Source organism: Lytechinus variegatus, chromosome 14 (genome assembly GCF_018143015.1).
Source record: "Lytechinus variegatus isolate NC3 chromosome 14, Lvar_3.0, whole genome shotgun sequence".
NCBI lineage: Eukaryota > Metazoa > Echinodermata > Echinoidea > Temnopleuroida > Toxopneustidae > Lytechinus > Lytechinus variegatus.
Genome location: NC_054753.1, coordinates 24,381,866 through 24,402,443, shown reverse-complemented (window position 1 = coordinate 24,402,443; position 20,578 = coordinate 24,381,866). Strand labels below are relative to the sequence as shown.

Genomic DNA, 20,578 nt, shown 5'->3' with positions numbered 1-20,578 from the left:
AACAAGAGAGAGAGAGGAGGAGAATATGCCTGGAAAACTACTATTACTATAACTATTATCAATATTATTATCATTACTACTACTATTGCTATTATTGTTATTACTATTATTATGAATTTATTATGACTATTACTATCATTATTATTATTACTATTATTATTAATATCATTATTATCATTAAAGGTCAAGTCCACCTCAGTAAAATGTTGATTTGAATCAATAGAGAAAAATCAGACAAGCACAATGCTGAAGATTTCATCAAAATTGGATGTAAAATAAGAAAGTTATTACATTTCAAAGTTTCGCTTATATTTAACAAAATAGTTATATGAACGAGCCAGTTACATCCAAATGAGAAAGTCTATGATGTCACTCACTCACTATTTCTTTTGTTTTTTATTGTTTGAATGATACAATATTTCAATTTTTACGAATTTGTTGATTAGGACCTCCTTGCCAGAAGCACAAAATGTTAAATAATGGAATTCCACGTGTTCAAAGAGGAATGAAACTTCATTTCACACGACAATGACGAGAAAATAAAAATATTTCATATAATAAAATACAAAAAGAAATAGTGAGTGAGTGATGTCATCAGTTCCTCATTTGCATACCGACCGAGATGTGGATATAACTGTTTTGTGAAATGAAGAGAAACTTTAAAATGCCATAACTTTCATATTTTACATATTTTTACATATTACATTTTGATGAAATTTTCAGTGTAATGCTTGTTGAATTTTTCTCTTTTTATTCAAATCAAGTTTTTGTTGGGGTGGAATTGTCCTTTAATATTATTACTATTAATATTATTAATATCATTAAGATTAATATTAATATTATTGTTAGTATTGCTATTATTATTATTACTATTGAGTAGAATAGTGGTAATGGTTGTCTCACGGTGGATCAAACGTTGTTGGAAAGCGACATTTCGTCTGCAAGCTGCCAGACTTCTTCAAGAATTGAATGAACAAAGATACTGTTGTGCATGGGTTATATAGCAAAATGTCGCTCTCCAACAACGTTTGATCCATCGTAATACAACAGATCACTACTCTTCTACTCAATCCTTCACCACACTGAACCTCTTCCACATCATTATTACTATTATTAGTAGTAGTAGTATTAGTATTACAATTATTACTAATATTATTATTGTTATTCCTATTGATATTATTAATAGTGGTAGTAGTATAAGTTTTACAATTATAACTAATATTATTATTGTTATTCCTATTGATATTATTAATAGTGGTAGTAGTATAAGTTTTACAATTATAACTAATATTATTATTGCTATTCCTATTGATATTATTATTATTACTACTGTTATTATTATTGTTACTAATGTTATTACTTTAACATGGATGATTCAAGGTAAACTTTGTATCTTTTTTTTTCTCCTAGCGACCATCAGCTCAGGTAGCTGCAAACATCCTGCATCTGTTCCTGTGGCAACCATCAGTTAGCAGTCTCGTCCGGCTTTGTCAAGGCCAGTCTTCTGTCAATGACGAGCTGTCTGTCTGGATTATCAAGGTAAAGAATGGGGATGCTAGTATAAAGTCTCATTCGAAAATTTATATGAATACAAAAGCATCCCAGTCATTGACAAAGCATTCCATGGGGTTTTGATATTCCATGTGGCATGCTTGATTTTAATTGCCCCTGATGTAAGTCACATACCTTCAAGCCTGGGACCCGCAACATGAAGCTTTGCCATTGATAGTGGGGTTAATTTTTTTAATTGATCATACACAATATCCAATGCAATCAGTCATTGAAATCAGCCCCTGATCAATCTCTATGCTTTATGTTAATGGCCCCTGATGTAAGTTTCTCCATTAAGACGGTCACATATCTTCAAGCCTGGACCCCATAACATGAAGCTTTGCCATTGATAGTGGGGTTAATTTTTTAAATTGATCATACACAATATTCAATGCAATCAGTCATTGAAACCAGATCCAAGATCAATCTCTATGCTTTATGTTAATGGCCCCTGATGTAAGTTTCTCCATTAAGACGGTCACATTTCTTCAAGCCTGGACCCCATAACATGAAGCTTTGCCATTGAAAGTGGGGTTGATTTTTACGATTGATCATACACAATAGTCAATGCAATCAGTCATTGAAATTAGCCCATGATCAATCTCTATGCTTAAACGGTCCCTGATGTAAGTTTCTCCATTAAGACAGGGTCACATATCTTCAAGTCTGGGACCCATAACATGAAGCTTTGCCATTGAAAGTGGGGTATACTATTTCCGGTGTCGGCGGCGTCGGCGGCGTCAACAATTGTGTTGTACACCCAATAACTTTCTACAGCTTCGAGGTGGGATCACCAAATTCATACCAGAGGTCCATCTCGTGAAAGCACAGGTCAAGTTCAAATATGAGTTGAATTTGAATAAGGTCAAAGGTCAATGAACTTTCCATGACTGGCACTGTGCTATGTTGTACACCCAATAACTTTCTACAGCTTCGAGGTGGGATCACCAAATTCATACCAGAGGTCCATCTCCTGAAGGCACAGGTCTAGTTCGAATATGAGTCGAATTTGAATAAGGTCAAAGGTCAATCAACTTTCCATGACTGGCACTGTGCTGTGTTGTACACCCAATAACTTTCTACAGCTTCGAGGTGGGATCACCAAATTCATACCAGAGGTCCATCTCCTGAAGGCACAGGTCAAGTTCGAATATGAGTCGAATTTGAATAAGGTCAAAGGTCAATGAACTTTCCATGACTGCCACTGTGCTGTGTTGTACACCCAATAACTTTCTACAGCTTCGAGGTAGGATTGCCAAATTCATACAAGAGGTCCATCTTTTGAAGGTGCAGGTCAAGTTCGAATGTGAGTTGAATTTGATTAAGGTCAAAGGTCAATGAACATTTTACTTCAGAACTCAGTACTCTCTATACTTGAACCAGATTTTGTATTTTACTTGTTTATTCTTTAAAAGCTGTTGTTGTTTATTTAATGAGCTATAGTTCTTGGCACCATTTATAATATTCACACAAATTTGCCAAAGGTACAATAGAAAAGCTGTCAAAGTTTTCACTCACATTATTATGAATTACATTCTTTTTCACTAACATTCATTTCCTTACTTCCATGGAAATCATTATAGCTTCATAGTATTAACAGCATTCTTAGTATTATCTCATTTCCTAGGGATAAAGTAGGCCTATAGCATTATTGCATATGTAAACTGTCAGAACCACAATTCACCCCCTAAACTGCTGACAGCCTCGGAAGTCATATAGCATAGTTTTGACATACATTCTCTTCATGACTGCAATATGCAGGCGAGACAACGCTTGGCGTTTGCCTTGTTACAATTGATCATACACAATATTCAATGCAATCAGTCATTGAAATCAGCCCATGATTAATCTCTATGCTTTATGTTCACGGCCCCTGATGTAAGTTTCTCCATTAAGACGGTCACATTTCTTCAAGCCTGGACCCCATAACATGAAGCTTTGCCATTGAAAGTGGGGTTCATTTTTACAATTGATCATACACAATATTCAATGCAATCAGTCATTGAAATCAGCCCATGATTAATCTCTATGCTTTATGTTCACGGCCCCTGATCTAAGTTTCTTTATTAAGACAGGGTCACATATCTTCAAGTCTGGGACCCATAACATGAAGCTTTGCCATTGAAAGTGGGGTTAATTTTTACAATTGATCATACACAATATTCAATGCAATCTTTCATTGAAACAGCCCCATGATCTGTAATACTCTAATAAAACACATCTTCAGTTGTTTAAAGCTAAATTTGAGCTCTGGTATATAAAGCTTATGTCAATGGGAAATGGTTGGAATCACTCCTGAAATGTTTATCATATGCCAGAATGCTGATTTAGAACAGCAATGTTTGATTAAAAACAATTCAGGCTTGCTTGAGATTATACTTGTTTCATTGTCACATGCTTTTCTTGGTGTAGCTAACAGGTAAAAACATGTTGGACTACACTGAATATGGATAAGCATTTTTCTGTAATTTTCTGATTTCAGTTGCTCATTACTCTGTAATAATACATTTTCTTGAAAATTGTTTGACAGATGTCATTTGTTTATTTTATTTTTGTAATTTTGTGCAAGTTTTTTCAATTCTGTTAACATTTTTTCCTGTTGTTACCAGTGCCAGAGTATAATCTTTGATTCCCTCAATTTCCCAGGTCTGTTTGCTGCATCAGGTTGAAAAGGGGACAGCATTGACACACCCTTTTAGGGGTCGTGGCCCCGGTGGTACGTGGGAAAGAGTTGAAGAGAATCTTGTAGCGACGTTCTTGAATCGTGTCGCTACAGATAGTCTGATCGATGCCACACAACGCCTTGTTGAAAGGGTTCGACCTCGCTTCACTGCCAGAACTATGGGAATAGCGCAGCTGGCGGATCTGATGACAAGACAATATCACTACACTTTGGACTTGACCCCCGCCGCTGTTTGAGTTCTCAGGTGTTGTAATTTTGATGCCTCTCTCAATGACATCCGAATCTTGTGCATCTAACATTATACAAATCCAGCAATATATTTTGCCAGTAATGATGATAATAACATTAGAAATGTGTAATAATTTCTACTTTTTTCACTATGTGTTTAACAATGAAATGTATTGAAGATAGCTTCCCACCAGGAGCTTTGTTGGAAGATTAATATCAGATTTGTTGTAAAATTTGACAAATTAACAAGTACATTTATGAGCTCTTAAAAGCAGCAATCTTGACTGCAATGACTGTATAACCATTTATTATTAGGCTCCGTAACACAAAGCATAATAAGTGATCGTATGCTTGATTTTTATGATTGATTGTACGTTGTAGTCAATGCAATCAGTCGTGAAAATTTGTTCTACGATCATTGCTAAGTTTTGTGTTACGGGCTCCAAGGTCCCGTAGCACAAAGCTTAGCGATTGATCGTACGCTTGATTTTCACGATTGATTGTACATTGTAGTCCATGCAATCAATTGTAAAAAAATGTTCTACGATCAACATAAATAATTCATCTGCACACTGGTGTATAAGGATGTTGATTTCCTTGATATGTCAAACGAAACAGGTTATCCAAACAATGTTTTAAAATCCTAACCATTTGAACCTGAAAATCTGGATTACCGGCTTCACCATATACGTGTTTATACTGGCTTCAAGTCGTGTGATTTAAAAATAATGTCATTTATAGATATTTAGTCAATAACTTCAGTTTATAATTTTGTCGACGATTGACTTTCATTTGTGAGGTTTTAACCTTAAAAATGGCCAAAATATACCATCCTATTTAGAGGCTCATGCGATTATATACGGCGAGGTGTATATGGACCACGTGTAAGCTATTGTTGGAATTTACTTCCATCAAAGCAGTGATTTTGAGACAAAATTGACTGTTTTGATTGACAATTGAGATTGTCGTTAGTACTGGAATCTAAACAACATCATCTGGGCCAGGCAGGGTACCAGCGGAGTGAGGTGCAGCTGACATGGCTGGGCTCGAATCATGAGAATAGGACTTAATTAGGAAATCATTATTTCAAACGTCATATGTTCTTTCATTTAAGGCCAGATAATTCAATTAAGATGATAATCACTATTGCTTGTGCGATAGTTTGCGATCATTTGATCACCATATATGTTGCACAGAACCCGGGGGGGGGGGGGCACTTCCATTCACGAGTGGATACCATGCGCAACCATGGGGTCTCGAAAAGGGACATCCTTTATAAAACATTTTAATTTTGTTTTATCATCCCGCAAATTCGACCCTAAACACGTAATTTTCCTAGCGAAATAGATACCCTTTTTTCATTATTTTTGTGTTTTTGACACCCTTATCACGTTACGTACGTAACGTGCCCTATCGTGAAAAAGACATCCTTTTTACCTGTTTTTTTGGTCGCGCATGGTATCCACTCGTCAATGTAAGTGCCCCCCCCCCCTGAGACAGATCCGCAACAGTTGTAAGCAGTCGTACCACAAATTGTAAAAGGCACTTTAGGAAGCACTGTCAAACACTTGATGTACTAGTAAATAGATGTACAGTGTGTAGTCCTGTTCGGTTTGTTTGCCAACATTTATTTACATTGATTTCAATTATTAAAAAAAGAAAATGAAAAAGGGTTAAGTAATTTAATTTCATATATTTCATTTTCAACAAAATATAAATCAAATGCATACAATCATAACAAGCCAACATCATAAAAAAAACATACCATTGTCATAAAATCAACTTGAGAAAGACGTGTTATAAGAAAGTTGCATGTGTACATGTGTATAGGATTTGTGATTTATAATTTGTGAAAATGGAGGATCCCACTAAAAAGCTAAGCTTGTATATTGTGAGCTCCTCAAAATATGACAAACGAGAAACTAATTTTATATATACAAATCAAAGTAAAAACCCTGATTGCCAACAGGAGACATCATTAAAAGAAAATATCAAATAACCAAGATAAACGAAAATTACGCAAAAAAATCAGGAATGGGAAACTATAGAAAGAAAGCGGATGAATGAGAGAAAGGGAGAGAGGAAAGGGGGGGGGGGGTGAGGAATGAATGTGAGAACTGCATATGAACTAGGCCTAAAGAGAGGGGAGTGTACTGACAAACAGAGACAAAGTAGCGCAAGTCATCATGGTGCCAAGCAGGGCATAGCATTTGAAATAAAAACCTGTCCCATGGGATTTCAAATACTAGCACTAGTAGTTTAGAATGAACTGAAAGCAGTAAAATCTATTTTTCATCTGTATTTTATCCAAGGGGATATTTTAAAAAGACGCAAGTGGGACACACTTAATTTCAATTGCATGCTGTATATAATGCATCATCACATTGTTCGGATCATGTGACCGAGTGAGATACACACTAGGGCCGTCTGAACCAGCATGAGTTTTCAAATTAGTGCGCTATTTCTGATCCGGCAAATTATCCCGATCTGAACAATCTATAGATTATTTGTAATAGAGACGCAATTATCGCGCTAGTTCGTAGGATTAATCTCAAGATTGCAAGTCCAAGTCAACTTGAGATTATTTGCAAAATAGCGTGCTATTTTATGAATTATCCTACAACGGAAGCACTCGGGATTATTTATTCACGGCGCCAGATCATAATGCATCGATGCCTCGCTCGAGCAGGAATCGCTCTTTTTGCGATGGTGGAGACGGGGTTTTGTTTTGAATCCCGAAGAGGGCCGATCAGGCTAAACTTTCAAGATTTAAGCAAACTCGGGCTGGTGCAGCACTTCCTTATGACACATACCATTTTCAGATCATCCCCTGCTTACTGGGAGTTTGTGTGTGATTGATCCAGTCATTTCTAACGTTGATGTTAATGTCCTATAGCTTCTTTGTTGTTGGGCCAATCACTTGAGCATGCCCATGAAGGACATGTGTAATAAACAGGGAAATTGGTTTAAAGGTATTGTTTAACTTTGTGAGCAGCCGATTAAAAAAATTCTCAAACCAAGATGAAACATGTGTACAGGTGCATGTATTAGAACTAGTAAACCCTGAAAACAACCATTATTGAGAATGAAAAGCTAAAACTACAAGGGAAACCCCGATTTTGTAAATAGGTGTCTTATAGACGCCTAAATAGTACACATAAGTGTATAAGATGAAATTAAGATGGTGTTTCCGGTCACCTTATAATTCAATTTTTGAAGCACTTAATAATTATTTTCGAACGCAATTTTTTCTGGGCTTCATTTTTGTAACATATCACAGACACAGGTGACAAGTGTGACCTTCTAGCTCAGATTTTTTAAAAGCCAAACCAATGTTAACCAATCACTTTAATCCATTCTCATTTTCATTGGTCTTTCTTTTGTCATTTTGTGACTTTAGGATGCTTAAACCAATCGATGCGGGAGGCTATAACCTCTCTGTGATCATATTGATTGAACCAATCTCTCAATTATTGGAAGAGCCATGGTGTAGCGGTTCTGACTCTCGCCTTGTAAACAGAGGGTCGTGTGTTCGAATCCCACTGCGGCCTAGCGTCCTTTGGCAAGGCGTTAATCCACACTTTGCCACTCTCGACCCAGGTGATAAATGGGTACCCGGTAGGATGCGAAAGATGTGTTCGATTTTGCCAGCGCCATAATGTGGCTGCGACGAATGCAAGGAATGCTCCCCAGGGAGTGGAAATTGTGCACTTTTCGTGCTTGATTGAAATGAATCCAATGACCGGGGTAATAATATGCTGTAACGCGCTTTGGGCCATTCTGGGAAAAGCGCTTTATAAAAATTGGCTATTATTATTATTATAATTATTGACATGTGTTTTGCAAAGATCATTTAAGCTATAGCTTGTGTAAAAACACTGTCATTTGTGCAGTGCCCTTGAAAATTTGATAATTTTTTTTAAAAACCAATTTCATCTTTCCTTATCATGCATTTTCCGTCATTATTTACATCTCATTTAATGTAGGGCCCCACTCACAATATTTGCTTATTAGGGGTCCTAGAAAACCTTTTATATATGTTATGTATCTTTTTGTATCATCTGAGCATTGATTTGTATTCATATGTCTGATTTTTGAAGAAAAATAACTTGAACTCATTTATGAATGATATATTGAATTTGAAGTTATGGGTATTTATTACAACACAGGTATATAGAATAAAATTTGAATTTTTTTAGTCACTTAATTATTTTTTAAGCACTAGAAAATTATTGTATGGTGCATTTTTTCCCGGGGGGGGCACTTAAATTGACGAGTGGATACCATGGGCGACCAGAAAAACACGTAAAAAGGATGTCTTTTTCAAGATAGGGCATGTTACTTATGTAGCGTGATAAGGGTGTCAAAAAAACTAAAATAATCTATTTCGCTAGGAAATTTACATGTTTAGGGTCAAATTTGCGAGGGTATAAACAAGACTAAAATGTTTTATAAAGGATGTACTTCTTGCCCCAGGAGTCACTACGTGTTTAGAGTACGATTTGCGCGAGTTGGGCTGTACTAAACCAAGATGTAGGTAAAGGTGAAACCGACGACTGACGTCCGTGTTTGAAATATCGCTGTACTTGTTTAGGGGTACAATTCAGAGAATACTTGCCAACAGTATCTTTTTGTCTCCAATGCTTGTTAAGGGTATGGTTTCACATGCCAATACTTGTTAAGGGGTGCATTTTCAAGATATGGAAAATACATGTTTAGGGTGCTTTTTGAGATCTCATGGTCGCGCATGGTATCCACTCGTGAATGGAAGTGGTCCCCCCCCCCCCCCGTTTTTTCACAACTTTTTAATTGCAACATTTAACATACACAGAAACAAGTGAGTTTACTGCTCATAATAAAAAAAAGATAATGCTAGGCAATGACTTCTAACTGCAGTTTGGTTAATAAATATTTGAACACTTAGGTACCATGCTCCCATTCTATATGATATAATAATCATTTCCCATGCTGTTTGTGTTACGGCAAAGTGAAGAACTATATTAAAGGACAAGGGCGGATCCAGGATTTTTAAAAAGGGGGTTACTTTCCCGAATGACAAGCAAAAACAAAAGTCCTCATTTTCAGGGGGGGGGGGCGATTGTGCTTTAATGGCATTTTTACATTTCAAATTTTAATTGTGCCTCTCAAAGGGGGGGGGTAGGACATGAGCTGGTTGAGCCACCCATGGATTCGCCAGTGGAGCTTATGGTAACCCTGAAGAAAAGTTTGCTGTAAACATTTAAAAAATGATAAGAAACATTCGTTAAGGTTTGAGAAAAATCCGCTAGAGATTATGAATTTATATATTTAGTTATTATAATTTTCTATTCCATCACTGTAAAGCGCTGTGAAACGATGATATATTGTAAGAGTGCTATACATGTATAAATGAACATATTATTATTATAAAGTTATTAGAATTTAAAGTTTTGGATTTGTGATGCATAAATGAGGAGCTGCCCCATATGTTATGTAATATAGAATGCATGAATTTCATTTTTTTTAAAATCATGACTTAATTTTGTCTTCTTTTCATGACCGAGTGTTAATTATTCTATTGATATACAAAAGGTAGAGTAAAAAATATTTGCAATTTTCTGACAAAATGGCATTTCATTGATTTTTTACCGTTTTCTGTCACAAATCAAATTATTAAAATTCTGACAACTTCCTTTTAAATTCTTTGATGGATTTTTCCCAAACCTTCGGTAATATTTTTTATTTATTTATTCTATTATTTTTACAATAAACCTTTTTGTCTCGCCCACCAGAGGTGAAGGCGAGACTTAGGGATCCAAATGTCGTCCGACGTCTATTGTCCGTCTGCCGTCCGTCACAAACTTGTAATGACACATAACTCCACAACCGTAAGTCGCTTTTCAACCAAACTTGGATGGTAGATGGACTTGGAGGACCTGCATGTTATGCTGCAGTCTGAGGTCATATGGTAAGGTCAAAGGTCATTTTCAGGTCAGCGTTAAAGCTTACATGCAAGACTCTCTTATGATACCTAACTCCGCAACCGAAGTCGCTTTTCAACCAAACTTGGATGGTAGATGGACGTGGGGGACCTGCATCTTATGCTGCAGTCAGAGGTCACATGGTAAGGTCAAAGGTCATTTTCAGGTCAATGTTAAAGTTTACATGCAAGATTTTTTTATGACACCTAAATCCGCAACCGTAAGTCGCTTTTCAACCAAACTTGCATGGTAAATGGACTTGGGGGACCTGCATGTTATGCTGCAGTCGGAGGTCACATGATAAGGTTAGAGGTCATTTTCAGGTCAACATTAAAGTTTACATGCAATACTCTCTTATGACACCTAACTCCGCAACCGTAAGTCACTTTTCAACCAAACTTGGATGTTAGATAGACTTGGGGGACGTGCATGTTATGCTGCAGTCAGAGGTCACATGGTAAGGTCAAAGGTCATTTTCAGGTCTACATTAAAGTTTACGTGCAAGGCTCTTATGACAAGTGTTATTCCATCCCAGTCATTTCACAATGAAGTTTTGATATAATTCTCTTGCGTGCCCTCGCAAATCACGATATTTCTGGTTATTTTCATAAGTGGGCGAGACACAAAATTGCTTTTGCCTTGTTTTCAGGTTGAACTAATTCCCCTTTAACCCATCGAGCTATATGCTCAGGCCAGGGCCCCGTAACACTAGCAATTAATTGTCAAGTTGAAAGAACAATTCTGATTCTCATGCAACGATGATCTTGATAGGTCATTTCATTTAGCAATTAATCGCTAAACTTTGTGTTATGGGGCCCCAGGTATGGAAAGACGCGTACTGTCTGTAATCTGTATTCTCTGCCGCATCTGGTTCAAAAGGGAGCAAGAAGGACACGCCCTTCTTAGGGGTCACGACACCAGTGGTACTTCGGAACGAGTTGATGAAAATCAAAGAAGCTGTAGCCCCTTAAAGCAGTTGGTCCCGGAATTCAAAGTCACAAAAGTCTCAGTTTCAGTCTTCAACAAATGTTCATTCTTTGCTTACTGCTCTTGAGTCCATTTTAGGCATTGTGTTTTTTGCGACGTCAATAGGTGCATGTGTTTAAATAACTTCCTATAACTTCTTCATAAACTGGTATCAAAGTTTGTTTACTCCCATCTCATTTTCATTGGTATTTCTTTTGCCATTTTGTTACTTTGGATTCTGGAACCAATCGATGTGAGGGGCGACTGCCTCTTGGTGATTAAACCAATCTGTTAATTATTGACACGTGCTTAGTAAAGATTATTGAAGCTAGCTTGTGTCAAAATTGTGTTCATATGACTGAGTTGAATTGTTGTAGTGCACTTGTGAAGTTTGATTTGGAACTCAGTTTATAGTCCGGGTTGTGTGATCGGGCAAGGTGCCACACGGAAAAGGATAAATTTTCATATAGTGCTCAGGGTGACCAGACGTCCCGTACTTCCCGGGATTGTGCCGTATTTTGCTCCTTTGTCCCGGCTTCCCGACAAACCATTCACGGGACTCCTATTTGTCCCGTATTTCAGAATATTGAACAAAATATAGGTTAATTCATTTAAAAGTGATGAGTTTTCATCAAATAACCAATAGATGACGAAGCAGAGAACAATAAAATCAATAACTAAATGATTTTCTTGCTAACCCAAATACTTTGCAAACAAATTGGCCTCCTGCCTGTGTGTGGCAGGCTACTAGCTATATAGGATCGGAACAGATTCTCAATGGTGCAAAAAATGAAATGATTAACAGTTTTCCACCAAAATAATCACAAAATCGGCAGGAAATTCGTATTATACAGTGCGTATCAAAAAAAGTTTACACTTTGAAAAAATCCTGTAAAATTATACATTTGTAATATTCTGAAGATTTTTCCACATTTTAACATTAGTGCAGATCCATTAAAGCAAATGACGATATAACTGTCAACAAATATTTCCGCTTGAGTAAGCACCACTTACTTTTGAAAAGTTGGTGAAAAATGATTTGCGCAGAACTTTAAAATAGTAGTGTGAATAAAAGTAGAACTTAAACATGAAGAAAAAGTGGAATTAGAAAGTAAAATTGACTTAAAGATATCTTTTTTTTTACTTGTTTCCTTGCCCACAAACACTTCAAAGTGTGCGTTGCGCCCCACCCCACTCCCCCACACACCGAGGCCATCGTGACGATAATTGTTTTACACTGAGCTGTGATTTACATGGAATGGCTTAGGCTTTATTTTCATTTTGTTAATCAGTATCGAGCTTGGAAAATGTGTGGAGAAATAAGTATTAAATGAAAAATGAAACGTAAACCCGCTTTCAATGATAAAAACTTCGTACAGAAATGCTGGAAATGTCTGATATAAACTTTTGTTCAGATTCAGTTATGTCCTCGGATCCAGCTGGCACTAAAATGGTAAAGGTTGTGCTTACTAAGTGTTGAAATTTCAATTTGGGTGGCAAAATTGTTACAGAATGCTTGAATGTGTCCGTTTTATTTCAATTGACTAAAATTGCAAGGGAAATGTATGAGAAATGTTTCGCTGGGGAAGTTTGATTTCGCCCTTCCCCCTTGACACAGCGTGAAAATGAGCATTTCTGCGCAAACAGATTTCTGCGAGCTTTACAAAAATGGACAGCGCTCACTCAAGTGTAACATTCTGACAAAACTTTTACTTTCATTGGATAGATGAGACCCAAACCCAAAATTATATGTGAAAAATTTACCCACATGTTGTATATTTTTTCATTCCCAGGGCTTTTTCAAAGTGTAAACTTTTTTTGATACGCACTGTATTATGGATTCTCGGATTACTTATTTAGAGATGTACTTGGAGGAATAAGTTATCGGGTTTTCATATAGTTCGGGACCTCGGGTCATAGATCTAGTTGTTTCAGCTTTTGTTTTGAGTCCTGTTGTGTATGATGCCGCGATGTTACATCTTAGTTTTTCCCCTTCCTATCATTCTTTATTTTGTTTTTCCTTCTAATTATTTTCCCTTATTCTTTCTCTTTCTTTCTTTCTTTCCTTCCTTCCTTCCTTCTATTCTTCCTCCCTGTTTTTCTTCTTTCTTTGTTTCTATCTTTCAAAGAATGAAGGAAACATTTTTCGTTCCTCCTTTTTCTTCTTTTTTTTATTTCTCTAGTTTATTTTGTCTTTCCAATATATTCATCTTCCCTTCCTTTCTTTCTTTCTCTTTCTTTCTTTCTTTCTTTCTTTCTATAATCAAATAAAAATATGACGGAAACCTTTTATCTCTCTTTTATTCTTTCTTTCATCCTTTTTTCCTAACTTTCTTTTATTATATTTTTAAAAATATTTTTCCTCCAGTTTTTCTTTCTTTCTTCTCAATTCATCTCTTTTCTTTCGTCTCTTCTTTATCTCCTTCATTCTTTCGTTCACCCTTCCAATTTTTAAAAATATTTTTTGTAAGTCTAACACTGGGTAGCCTTCTTTGTCGATCTTGTTTGTCGATTGTCCCGTATTTCATTTAGTGAAATCTGGTCACCCTGATTATTAGTGCTTCTAGACCATTTAAAAAAAATGCTAAATATGAATATGAGGTATAATCAGGCTGTATCCTGAAAATTAACCTGTCAGGGCGCTCTTTTCGAAATGGCCACCAAATTTTCAGGACATTGGAATTTTCCATAGAGATGTCTCCATGGAATTTTCTTACATAGATTTTGACATAAACATTCACTTGCCACAAAATTAGTGTCACATTAAAGACAAATAAATTTCCTACAATTTGGTACTATTGATAGGGGACAAGGAGGTCATTTAGCTGAGATTTTAAGTAGAAAACTGCTTTTTTGTAATTTTTTCCCCAAAATTGAAAATTTTGCAATACATGATTGTACATAATTCTAAGAAAAATTTATCAATTACATTGAAATGTTCCAAAAAAATTAAATTGATATACTATTACCATGTGGATTCCAACTCTGTATCATTCTTTATAGCAAATCTATAAGGTATAAAACTTGAATACTCAAATTTCAGAAATGTCGCTTTTTGTATGCATTTCCGTACGTATAACATTTATAATGCATAATGTATAGATAAAAAAAAATGAAATGCAATTATCTCCGCATTTTAACCACTCGAAGAGTTTAAGAGTAGGCTCTTCTCTATCAGCTACATCGAGGCCTAACCCTCTCAGGGTGTCACCCCCACCCCCGCCCTTGGCTATATAATTTGTTGTATATTGCCTATATATTTGAAAAAAAAAATTTTGGACCACCCATTGAGGCAAAAGGCTTTTCTGCAATACAGTACAACCACTTTAATTGCTTTGAAACCACTCAGGGAGGAAAAGAGTGTATAGGGTTTGTACAACCAGCTACATCTATATCCCTTCTCGGGAGGGATGGGGGGGGGGGGCGTGGAAGTCACGCCTTACCCTTTTGCTCATTGCCAATTTATTTGGAAATCCACCATTTTGGACCCAACATTTGGGCAAATAAGCGTTTGTGCTTTATATTATCGTACACCCCAATTTATTGATTTGAAACTTAGAGAGGAAAGAGAAGAGTTCGTTCTACCAGCTACATAAATAAGTGCTGGTACATAAAACCCTAGCCCTCTCAGGGGCTAAGTCATCCCCCCTCTAAGTCATGTATATTGCCTATTCATTTGAAATTTCACCATTTTTGAATCACCCATTGAGACAAAAGGGCGTTTCTACTATATCGTACAGCCAGTTTTATTTTCTTACATTGACTTGAAAAAGGAAAGATTAGGCTTTGCTCTAACAGTTACATAATAAAGAAGTGCTGGGAAATGAAAGCCTACGCCCTCCAGGAGGCTGTTGAAATCGCCTCCCCCTGTGCATTATTGCCTATTTATTGGAAAATTCACCATTTTGGAGCCCCCATTTATGCAAAAAGGCGTTCTGATATATAGTTCTGCGTCTTTTACTGCCTTTTAACCACTTAGCGATGAAAGAATATGTTTTACTTTATTAGCTACATATAAAGAGGTGCTGGCAAATAAAAGCCTACCTCCTAAAGGCCGTCGAAATCACCCCCATGCCTTTTGCATTATTGCCTATTTATTGAAAATCACAATTTTACAGCCCCCATTTGAGGCAAAAAGTCATTTTTGTCTCACCTGCATAGCAGAGTGAGACTATAGGCGCCGCTTTTCCGACGGCGGCGGCGTCAACATCAAATCTTAACCTGAGGTTAAGTTTTTGAAATGACATCATAACTTAGAAAGTATATGGACCTAGTTCATGAAACTTGGACATAAGGTTAATCAAGTATCACTAAATATCCTGCATGAGTTTTATGTCACATGACTAAGGTCAAAGGTCATTTAGGGTCAATGAACTTTGGCCGAATTGGGGGTATCTGTTGAATTCCCATCATAACTTTGAAAGTTTATGGATCTGATTCATGAAACTTGGACATAATAGTAATCAAGCATCACTGAACATTTTGTGCAAGTTTCAGGTCTCATGATTAAGGTCAAAGGTCATTTAGGGTCAATGAACTTTGGCCGAATTGGGGGTATCTGTTGAATTACCATCATAACTTTGAAAGTTTATGGATCTGATTCATGAAACTTGGACATAAGAGTAATCAAGTATCACTGAACATCCTGTGCGAGTTTCAGGTCACATGATCAAGGTCAAAGGTCATGTAAGGTCAATGAACTTTGGCCATGTTGGGTTTTTTTGTTGAATAACCATCATATCTCTGTAAGTTTATTGGTCTAGTTCATAAAAATTGGACATAAGAGTAACCATGTATCACTGAACATCTTGTGCGAGTTAGAGTAGTTTTCAAAGTCAGCACTGCTGCTATATTGAACTGCGTGATGCAGGTGAGACGGCCAGAGGCATTCCACTTGTTTATTATAGTTCTGCTTTTTTTACTCTCTTGAAACCACTTGGAGAGGAGAGAATGCCTAGGCCTTGCTTTATCAGCTACATTTAAAGAATTGCTGGCAAATATAATCTACCACCTTCGGGGGCTGTTGAAATCACCCCATCACCCTTTTGCATTATTGCCTATTTATTGGAATTCACCATTTTGAAGCCCCGATTGAGGCAAAAAGTCATTTCTGATTATAGTTCTGTCTTTTTGACTCCCTTGAAACCACTTGGAGAGGAAAGGATATAGGCCTTGCTTTATCAGATACATAATTATAAAGAAATGCTGACAAATAAAGTCTACTCCCTTAAGGGGGCTGTTGAAACATCCACCCTTTTTGCTTTATTGCCTATTATTGGAAAATTCACACTTTTGGAGCCCCCATAGAGGCAAAAAGGCGGTTCTGATATCGTTCTGCCACTATAACCGCCTTGAAACTAATTGGCGAGGAATGAATTGGCAAAGCTCATAAAAAAAGATGGGGTAACTATTATACTCCAGCCCTGAAGTGGGCCAGGCTTCGATATGGCAGAAATTCGACATAAATTATAATAGCTGAAAGAGGGAAACCTATACCCTTCCCTCTCTAAGTGTTTTCAAGAATATAAAATTGGGTGTTTCATACAGCAGAAGTGCAGCGCTCAACGGGGGCTCAAAAATTGTGAATTTTCAAATAATTAGGCAATAATGCAAATGGGGTGGGGTGATTTGACAGCCGCCTAGAGGGATAATCTTCAATGTGCCGGTACTTCTTTATAGGTAGCTGATAGAGTAATTCTTTCCACTGTAAGTAATGTCAAGGTAGTAAAAGTGGCAGAACTACAGTGTGTATAAAAAACGGGACAGATTTGAAAAGTCTATAAAATTTTTATTTCAAATTATGACATCTATATTTTGATGTTAATAGGTGCTCTGAGGTCTTATCTTTCAAATGCCATTGAAAGAAATTAGTTTTGTTCATGCTTGAGCGAACATTGAATGTTTTTGTCTGGGGCTAAAAAGAAGGCTTGCGCCAAAATGGCATAACATGATAAATATGATGATTGGACTTGCTATTCAGCAGACTTCCTTTCAACCTTTTAATTATCTTTGCCATAATTTTCGAATTATGCACTCACAATTCATTTTCAAATCTGTTTATTTGCCTGAATTGTTCTGTTGTTTCCTTTTAATATGTTTCGTATTAGCTTTCAATATTCGTAATTTAAGCAAAACCGATTTTTTTTTAACCGGAGTATGGGAGAGCATGTATTTTTTCGATCCTTTCATTGTGTGCTACAAAGGTTATGGTGCCTTTGAGCAGTGACATACTGATGGGTGGGGGCTCGGGGTGTTCCCCCAATAAAACAGTGGAAAGGGAATAAAAGGAAAGATAAAAAGTGAAATATGATTTATTTTCTAAATATTTTGTCAAATCTATCTAAAAATTGGATATTAAAAAAAGGTGGAAATTTTTGCTTGCTCGCTTCGCTCGATCACAACCTTTTTATAAACATTTTATCCGATCTGCCATATCTAGCTAATTCAAAATTTACTCAATGCATTGCTATTGAAGGACATTAATCATTTCCTGTTTGTCCTGTCAAGCACATTATTAAACTTGGTCAAGGAATCAATAACCCATTGAAATAGGATTCATTTTTTTTCTAAAAGTACCATAACATAATTTTTTCACATAATAAAATACGATTTGAACAATTACAAGTTCTCCTAATTAACATGATTAATAATGCAAATCGTCTTGCTTGGGTTGACAAAAGTCTTCTTTTCTTACTTATGAAGGAAAATTCAAAGGTTAAAGAATCTTTAATGAAAAAAATAATTCAAGTAAATAACTACATTTGTAAATAAAATTTGACAGCTTAATTCGAAAATCATGGCAAAGATAATGAAAAGGTTAAGAGGAAGCCTGCTGATTGGCTAGAAGTCTGATCATCAAATTTCTCATTTCTACCAATTTGGCGCAAGCCTCTGTGTGATCCCCCTACAAAAAGTCCCGTATTCGCTCAAGCATGAACGTTTTTTTTCATATTGCATTTCAAAGATAAGATTTCAGAGCATCTATTAAAATAAAAATATGAATATCATAATTTGAAAAAAAAGTATAGACTTTTCAGAACTGTCCCATTTTTTTATACGCACTGTATATATCAGGGAAGCCTTTTTGCCTCAATGGGGGCTCCAAAATGGTAAATAAATAGTCAAATACTGATAAATGGTGGGTAAATTCTACAGTCCCCTGAAGGTGTAGGCTTCTATTTGCCAACACTTCTTTATATGTAGCTGATAGAGCAAAGCCTACTATTTCCACGCAAAGTCATTTTATTGTAAGAAACTAGAATTGGCCGCACGATATAGCAGAAACGCCCTTTTGTCTCGATTGGTGATTAAAAATGTTGAAATTTCCGATAAATAAGCAATAAACATGGTATAGAAGGGGGAGTTATTTAGACGACCCCTGAGAGGGTTAGTTTTCGATGTGCCAGCACTTATTTATACGTAGCTAGTAGAACAAACTTTTCTCTTTCCTCTCTCAGTGGTATCATCAATGAAATGGTTGTACAGCAAAGCACAAACGCTTTTTGGCCTGAATATTTGGTCCAAAATGGTGAATTTCAAATTAATTGGCAATAAGCAAAAGAGGGAGGGGTGACTTCCACAGCCCCTCACTGGGGTTGGCTTCGATGTGCCACTTCTTTAGATGTTGCTGGTAGAACAAAACTATTTCCTCTCCAAGTGGTTTCAAAGCAATTCAAGAGGCCGCTAGCAGAAAAGCCTTTTACCTCAATGAGTGCTCCCAAAAATAGTGTTTTCCCCAATAAATAGGCAATATACAACGACATGAAATGGCCAAGGGGGGGGGGGTGGCTTCGACACCCCCATCCCCCCCCCTCCCTGAGAGGGTTAGGCCTCGATGTGCCAACATTTTTTTGTGTAGCTGATAGAGAAAAGTCTACTCTTGAACTCTCAAAGTGGTTAAAAAGATACATGTAATTGCATTTAATTTTTAACTATACATTATATATGTTCTACGTATTAGTATTCGAAAATGCACATACGAAAAGCGTAATTTCTGAAATTTGAGTATTCAAGTTTGATACCTTTTAAATTTGCTAAAAGAAATAATACAGAGTTGGAATTTCATCCACATGGTAATACCTCTTAACGCGTAAAGCGAGTTAATGATCAATGCACCCCCTTCCTTTCCCAGCTTCTTAGCGTGGACCTTGTAAATAGAGCATGGTTTGAACTATTGCATCATATTGTGTTGTGGCGGCGGGCTGACGATGAGTCATCCCGTTTGGCGGCATTCCATTTTTTGCCACAACACATTATGATTCTTCACTTATTATGGGCTTCCTGAGATAATAATTTTCAGTTATTTAGACCAATTTCGTATATTCCACTCCTCAGGTTATAATGTGAACGGGCTTGGTTCGTTACCCGATTTGGATGAGGCCACCAGCGAATTCCATTTCGGACCAAACATTAACGTTGCCTCGTTCACATTCTAGTTCGGGGCCGTTGGTGGGGCTTCTGAGCACTAGTTTCTGTTTTAAAAGTTTTCCTGCATAAGCTCGTGTTGCAAACGGGAATCTTTGCTTCGTAGCTTTGCAGATGGATTTTTACGTTTCCCACATTTGGCCAACATGACAAACTGGTGTCTTTGTCATGAATGTGGATGGACTGTTTTAATTTTCAATTGAGGAGATTGGTTTAATAACTTTAATTTTTTTCGCATATGACACATCTCAGGAGGCTTTACGTTTATATTATTATGTTTTAATTGTTGCATTATATTATTTTGGCTTTATTTGATGACACATCATTTTACATTTCGGTATACATCATTTGGAAGATGCTTTTCAGAAAACAACTTTTATTAAACTCCACGGAAACTGCATTTACTCGCCTCTCGTGTATTTTGTCTGGGTTGAGATAATAATTATATCAAAGTTTTCTGGAACATTTTAAGGTAATTGATGAAGTTTTCTTAGAATTGTGTTAAATTCGCAAAATTTCATTTTTTTTTTTTGGGGGGGGGATTTTTTTAAAACAAAAATGCAGTTTTCTACTTAAAAATCTCAGCCAAATTACCTTCTCATCCCCCAAAATTAGTACCAAATTGTAAGAAAATTATTTGTCTTTCATATGACACTAATTTCAGGGCAATTGAATGTATATGTAAAAATCTATGCAAGAAAATTCAAATGTTCTGAAAATTGGCGGTCAATTTGAAAAAAGCGCAAGCGCCCTCTCATGTTAATTT

General features: G+C 36.4%; 1 protein-coding gene across 3 annotated transcripts in view; it reads left to right on the top strand.

The window, feature by feature from the left end:
• LOC121427153 (serine/threonine-protein kinase PINK1, mitochondrial-like) overlaps positions 1-4,854 on the top strand; it is a 32,372-nt gene extending 27,518 nt beyond the window's left edge. For all 3 annotated transcript variants that reach the window (XM_041623404.1, XM_041623402.1, XM_041623403.1), the window contains 2 exons: positions 1,411-1,539; positions 4,198-4,854. In XM_041623404.1, coding sequence (XP_041479338.1) covers positions 1,411-1,539; positions 4,198-4,470 — 402 coding nt within the window. In that variant the 3' untranslated portion in view covers positions 4,471-4,854. The remainder of the gene's footprint in view (positions 1-1,410; positions 1,540-4,197) is intronic.
• The last annotated feature ends 15,724 nt before the right edge of the window (positions 4,855-20,578 follow it).